The sequence below is a fragment of the Phocoena phocoena genome, chromosome 3, assembly GCF_963924675.1.
Source record: "Phocoena phocoena chromosome 3, mPhoPho1.1, whole genome shotgun sequence".
Taxonomy (NCBI): Eukaryota; Metazoa; Chordata; class Mammalia; order Artiodactyla; family Phocoenidae; genus Phocoena; species Phocoena phocoena.
Window position 1 is genome coordinate 34,115,291 of NC_089221.1, and position 6,000 is coordinate 34,121,290.

Below are 6,000 nucleotides of genomic sequence, written 5' to 3' on the forward strand. Positions count from 1 at the left end.
TTCTGTCTCATTATAGGCGCAGTGGGCAAAATACGTCCACATAACAAACAGCTTTTAAACCCCCATGTACTTGATGAAAGGGAGCCTACTCTATGGGCCTTCAATTCAGACAAACATGGACTTCAATCCTGGCTTGGCCAATTTGTTAACTAGCATGAATTTCCTAACTTTTCTGTCTCTTTGTTTCCTCATCTCTTAAACGGGCACTTATTAAGGGGATTAAATATCACAATGTATAAAAAGGGCAGGGCCAAGAGTAAATGCTCAAGAAATGGTAGCTATTATGACCAATGAAATTGGGTGGTCCTAGGAATGCTCTAGCTCTTGTAAAATGCTTTATAGCTTTATTTTTTACTGTACAAACTTGTTGCAGTTGAGAATATTACAGAGCCTGGTTCAACAATTAAAATAATACCTTGTTTGCTATGAAGAAGCTTTTCACCTAATAATTGCCTCTCCATTATCGTTTTCTTTTAGATGCCCCTTTGGCACCGGAAGTGCCTGAATGTCAGCGCTGGGAGAAACTGCAGAATTCAAGATGTGTTTGTAAAATGCCTTATGAATGTGGGTAAGCTCTGTCTTCTTCTCTGTTTTATTTAAAATAGATGGGATGATTTCTTAATGCCATTTGAAGCAACGTGGATGGACCTAGAGATTGTCATACTAACGGAAGTCAGTCAGACAGAGAAAGACAAATATCGTATGATGTCACTTATATGCGGAATCTTAAAAAAAAATTGATACAAATGAACTTATCTACAAAATAGAAACAGACTCACGGACTTAGAGAACGAACTTATGGTTACCGGGGGGGGGGGGGTGGGAAGGGTGCAGAGGATGGATAGTTAGGGAGTTTGGGATTGACATGTACACACTGCTATATTTAAAATAGGTAACCAACAAGGACCTACTGCATAGCACAGGGAACTCTGCTCAGTATTATGTAACAACCTAAATGGGAAAAGAATTTGAAAAAGAATAGATACATGTATATGTATAACTGAATCACTTTGCTGTACAACTGAAACTAACACAACATTGTTAATAAACTATACTCCAATATAAAATAAAAAGTTAACAAATAATAATTAAATTAAAAAAAATAGATGGGATGATTTCTTAGATGCTAGTCTCTGTTAGCTCAAAGGTGTTACTTACCATGGGTTAAGGGTCTTTGCATTTCAGTCCAGTCCATTTGCTGCTTGTTATTTGCCTGGGTCACCAGGGCTGACCATTGGTGGTGTTAGGCAGTGTTCTAATCTGGCTGGTGAGAAAGGCTGAAGGACTGCTTGAGACCGCTTGTTCTCTACATAAAATCGGGCAAAATGACAAAACCGTCACCTGAGGATTTAGAGCTTGAGGAGATTGGGGCTGAAATTCCCATGACACATAAACTCTTAAAGATACCAAGAGAAACAAAAGCAGCCGCTTTTCTGATTCTTGAAATATGTTTATTTCTAGATTTGCATTCTAAGAACACCACCGCACTTGAAATCACTCCATTGTGGAAAGATATCTGGAGTAATTACTGGTTGTTGGATACAGAGGGCATGATTAAATTGAGACAAGAGGAGGTTTACTGGTGGGACTATTTACAGAAATGTGGACAGAGTAAAGAAAACTGCAAGCCACAGGGCAGTACCCCTGGACTGGTAGCAGCTCGGGTTTATAGCATCTCCGTGCCCAAGCCAGAAGGTGTGAGAGAGGAGCACTTATGAAAACCTGTTGACAGAGCGCTAGTTGAGGAAGAGCTGAGTCCCTCATTTGGGGACCTCAGAGATCTCCAGCAGTGAGCCAGGGGAATAAAACCCCCCATTGTACCCTCTTCTCTCCCTCCAATCTCTTGCTAGACTCCCCCATTGATCAAACACCCCTGAAGCTAGAGGACAAGGAAGTCTATTGATGTGGTCCATACGTGTCAGCCTCCCAGGCAGGGTGGCGAAGAGTGGAGGGTGAATCTGGAGAGGCAAATGGAAGATATCCAGTCCCCAGGACTTACTGACCATCTTTAAGGTTAAGAATCAAAACACAAATTATTAGCCAATTACTTGGCTTTCAATTAGTATGGTCACCAAAACACGTCTCCTTGAACACCTACATTGGGTAATGATGACTATGGTGGTATCTTATAAGAAGTAACTTCTCATGTGAAGGAGAACATAAAACTGAATAGCATAAGTGGAAATGGTCAGCCCAGAATCTTCTGACTGTGCTGTTATTCTCTATTAATCATTGTTTGCTTTGACTCACTTTCATCCTCTTTCCAACTTCTCTGATTCATTGAGTTTATCTGCAGCCTGTTTATAAATATGGTAAGAGTTTTAACATCAGATACTGATAACAAGATAGATGGCCTTGTAAGTTCTCTGCCCTTTAAGCTGTTCTGCGTACTTCTATTTAAAGTTTAAATAAACAGATAAAAAAGAAATACTAGGATTTGTTTCTGTTATGTAAATGTCCAAATAAATTTAACTCTTGGTCAGAGAAGTAAACATTAGAGCTAAATATATATAAGTAAATATAGATTCTGTTTACTATTCAAAAAAGCCTTGCTGTCTAGGGTTTCACTACAGTAATTGTCTTACCCATCAGCATTCAGAAATGTGGTTGTTTTTATTAGTGACATTTCAAGTAGTTGGCACTATTTTAACACCAATGCATAAGAAAAAAAGTAACCCATTTTATGGAGATATTTCTAAACTATTTTGTAAACGTAGATACTCTAAAAATAGCATTGAAAAATAGAGTTCATTTTCCCTTGAGGATTCAGTCATCAGCTGTGGATAATGCTATAATATGGACCTGAACTCTCAGGGCTGCTGGCTTGGGAGGAGATACTTTCTTCTGCAGCCAGTGGTCCCATTTGACTCCCATTCCTCTGAGTGTTTTGATCTTTGCTAATTTTCTGTCTCCTTCTTTGTCGTCAATCTACCATCTGTGGCTAGCAGACATTGCCTTCTCTTCTAATTTGCTGTATCTGATCCGTTCTAGATGAAACTACATTGACACTAGATATCTAAGCTTGTAAAACTTGTGAGTAAATAAAGAGCAAAATATGTTCGTTTTGAAGATTGGAGGGGGTTGGGCCCTAGTAATGAGGGGCATTTGCATTTCTGTTCCATCTTTTTGCTGTAGGTGACAACATCTGAGGCATCGAACCCAGAGCCTCACCTTTCACTTCTCATTCTCAGCTTTGAAGAAAGAAAATCTTGTAAATAAAGTAATTTAAAAAATTTGTTTCAGATCCTCCTTGGATGTGTGTGCTCGAGATGAGAGAAGCAAAAGGATACTGCCTCTGACAGTTTGCAAGATGCATGTTCTCCAATGTCAGGGTAGAAATTACACTGTTGCTGGTAGGGAGAGCTGTACTCTACCTGCCTCAGCTGAGAAAGCTTGCGGTGTGTGTCCACTATGGGGAAAATGTGACGGTAAGGGGCATTTCATATTTGTAGCTACAAAAATGCTCAAGTAATAGGAGTGAAGTTTTCTAGTTTAGCTTCAGATCAAAGCACATCCCTGAGGATATCAAAGACTCCGACTGGTCTGAGCATGAACTATCCTCCCTGACTGCCTTCCCTGGGGAGGGGGTCGATCAAGAACTCTCCCTGACGGTCTGAATGTCCTCCCAAACATCACGTTCCACCTTCATGATTTTTGCTGTGTCCTTGTATTAGCCATATTATGTACTCATTCAAAAAGAAACAGACTCCCATAAAAATAACAATTTTTAAAAGAAGAAACGTTATATCACATCTTTAATAGGAAATGTCCCTTGCCATAAATATTAGGTAACCATGAAAATACATAAAATGAAACAAAACAAGTTAGGAGATTCTAGCCAGATGCTGCCCAAAGCTTGGAGGATGAAGCTTCCTTGTGATAAAGGGTGTTTAGCAAGTGTCAGAGGCGTGTTGAAAGCACACCCGTGCCAAGCTGACACTTTCTCCTAGAAGCAATCAGAAGGATGTGAAGAGAATAGAAAAGGAGGTACTACATTCTCAAGCTGTGATTCCATACTTGCTGGTGCTGTGTCCAGGTAGCACTTAACAGTGATCTTGACAACCAGCACTGGCCAGCCCTCCTCCGCAGGGGGGAAGAGTTGGGTCGCCAGAGCCAAGTCACCGTCCTCAGTTTCCCCATCTGTCAAGTTGGGAGCCGGACTGTGCGATCTTGATCTGTAAGGTCTCTGCTAGATCCTCAGGCCCTCCTTTTCCTGGCCGGTACCCGCTGGGCACCTTTCCCCTCACTCCCGTCCCATTTGCAGCAGAGACGATGACGCATATAGCCACGTCTGGGTCACTTTCGGTTTGGCAGTCACCACAGTGGTCTGGCAGACCTGGTTACCCTCCTTCTGGGGACGCCTGGCTGGTGTGTTCCAGCCTCGCACCTTCAGCGCACACACGGCTTTCCTCCCCGACTCGTTTCTGATGGGTCTTTATGGGGCATGAGGCCTTTTGCATCTCATACGCTCTCTCTCTCAAAGCAAGTTAATTCTTCTTTTGTCTCCCTCTGTTTGAGCCTTGCAGCCCGGCGTTTTGCTGAGGTCTCTGCATTTGGTCTGGGCGTTGAGGGGTCACACCGGGGGTTTGGGCCCCCCCCCTGTGCAGCGCGTGGAGGAGAGAACCGCTCCGCGGGGGTCCCATCGATAGGAAGCCTGGCAGCAGCCTCAAAACCTGCTTGTTCTGTCGGAGTGGAGCGAAATGCCTCCCTTGCCCAATCCTGCAGCTTTTCCTAGGGGTCCGGGAGAGGGGAGGGTAATTGATTGCATCACGCGAGGCAGGAGCGTCTACAGCTCTCCAATTACCAAACATCACGACTTTGGACGTGATGCGCCTTGTCTTCTCCACCTCCACCATGGGCCACCAAGCCTCTCTCGCTTCTTTTTCCAGCCCAGAGCAGCAAATGTGTCTGCAGAGCCGCCTCGGAGTGCGAGGAAACAGGGTTCAGCGTCTGCGTGGAGGCGAATGGCAGGGAGCGGACGATGACAGAGTGTGAGGCCGGCGTCCTGAGGTGCCGAGGTCAGAGCATCTCCGTCACCAGCATCCGGCCCTGCGCCGCCGAAGCCCCGTAGCTCCCGGCGCCGGTGGGCCTGTTCGCGATCCTGCAGCCGCGTGGCCGAGTTAAAACCTGTGCACGCCCGGCCCTGTAGACAGCTTCTCAGCACGCAGGCCCATTCTTTCTCCTTCCACTCCGGGTCCACTTCTCCCAATCCCCAGGCCCTGCATAATTACACAACCCTTTGTTCTCCCAAACCTGAATCCAGATCCTCTTTTTCTTCTCTTTTTAAATGTCAGTCAGGCTGAAGGATATTGATGAACCTTTGAAGGAGCTGTATGTTCTTGGAAAAATTGCTGACTTCTCTGGACCTTGACTTTTTTTTAATCTGAAAATTAGAGGGTTGGACAAGAGAAATCTGAATGCTCTATGATTCTTTTTAGTATGATTAAAAGAACCGACCAGAACACACTCTACAAATTGATTATGAAAACAGGAAGATTAGAGAGGCTGGCTTCGGCTCAGTGAAACTGAATACAAAGGGGACCTTGAATGGAAAAAGGCAGATACAATTATTCCATGCCAAGCACCACACCTAGAGATCCCTAATCCTGTCAGGAGGTTGAATCACTGCTATCAGAGTGGAATCCATCATGTTACGGTCACAGGGGCACCTTCTACTTTCTTGTCTGAGAACAAGTATTTACAATTGAGGCTTCTCTCTGGAGCTTTTCTTGTGTTTTCCAAACACAAGACCTGTAATTTGTCCCCCTCCTCCCCTTTCCTTTTGTAGGAAGCATCATTCATGCCTGAGCTATTGAGTGATTGCGTATTTGGGAGAAGTGTTCTCTAATGTGGATACATACTTAGATTTTTGAGGGGGCTCTACAGGTAGATCCATTTGAGGCATTAGCCTTCTGTTTATTCCCTATTCATCTTTCATCAAAACAAAATAAAAGCTGTAGTTGATGAAATGAGTGGGCTTCAATGGAATTTAAAATATGC

The 6,000-nt window shown here is 43.7% G+C and overlaps 1 protein-coding gene across 1 annotated transcript in view; it reads left to right on the forward strand.

The window, feature by feature from the left end:
* C7 (complement C7) overlaps positions 1-5,071 on the forward strand; it is a 52,921-nt gene extending 47,850 nt beyond the window's left edge. Inside the window, exons 16-18 of the mRNA XM_065873640.1 lie at positions 478-568; positions 3,244-3,428; positions 4,890-5,071. Of these exons, the coding sequence (XP_065729712.1) occupies positions 478-568; positions 3,244-3,428; positions 4,890-5,071 (458 nt within the window). The remainder of the gene's footprint in view (positions 1-477; positions 569-3,243; positions 3,429-4,889) is intronic.
* Positions 5,072-6,000: the final 929 nt, after the last annotated feature.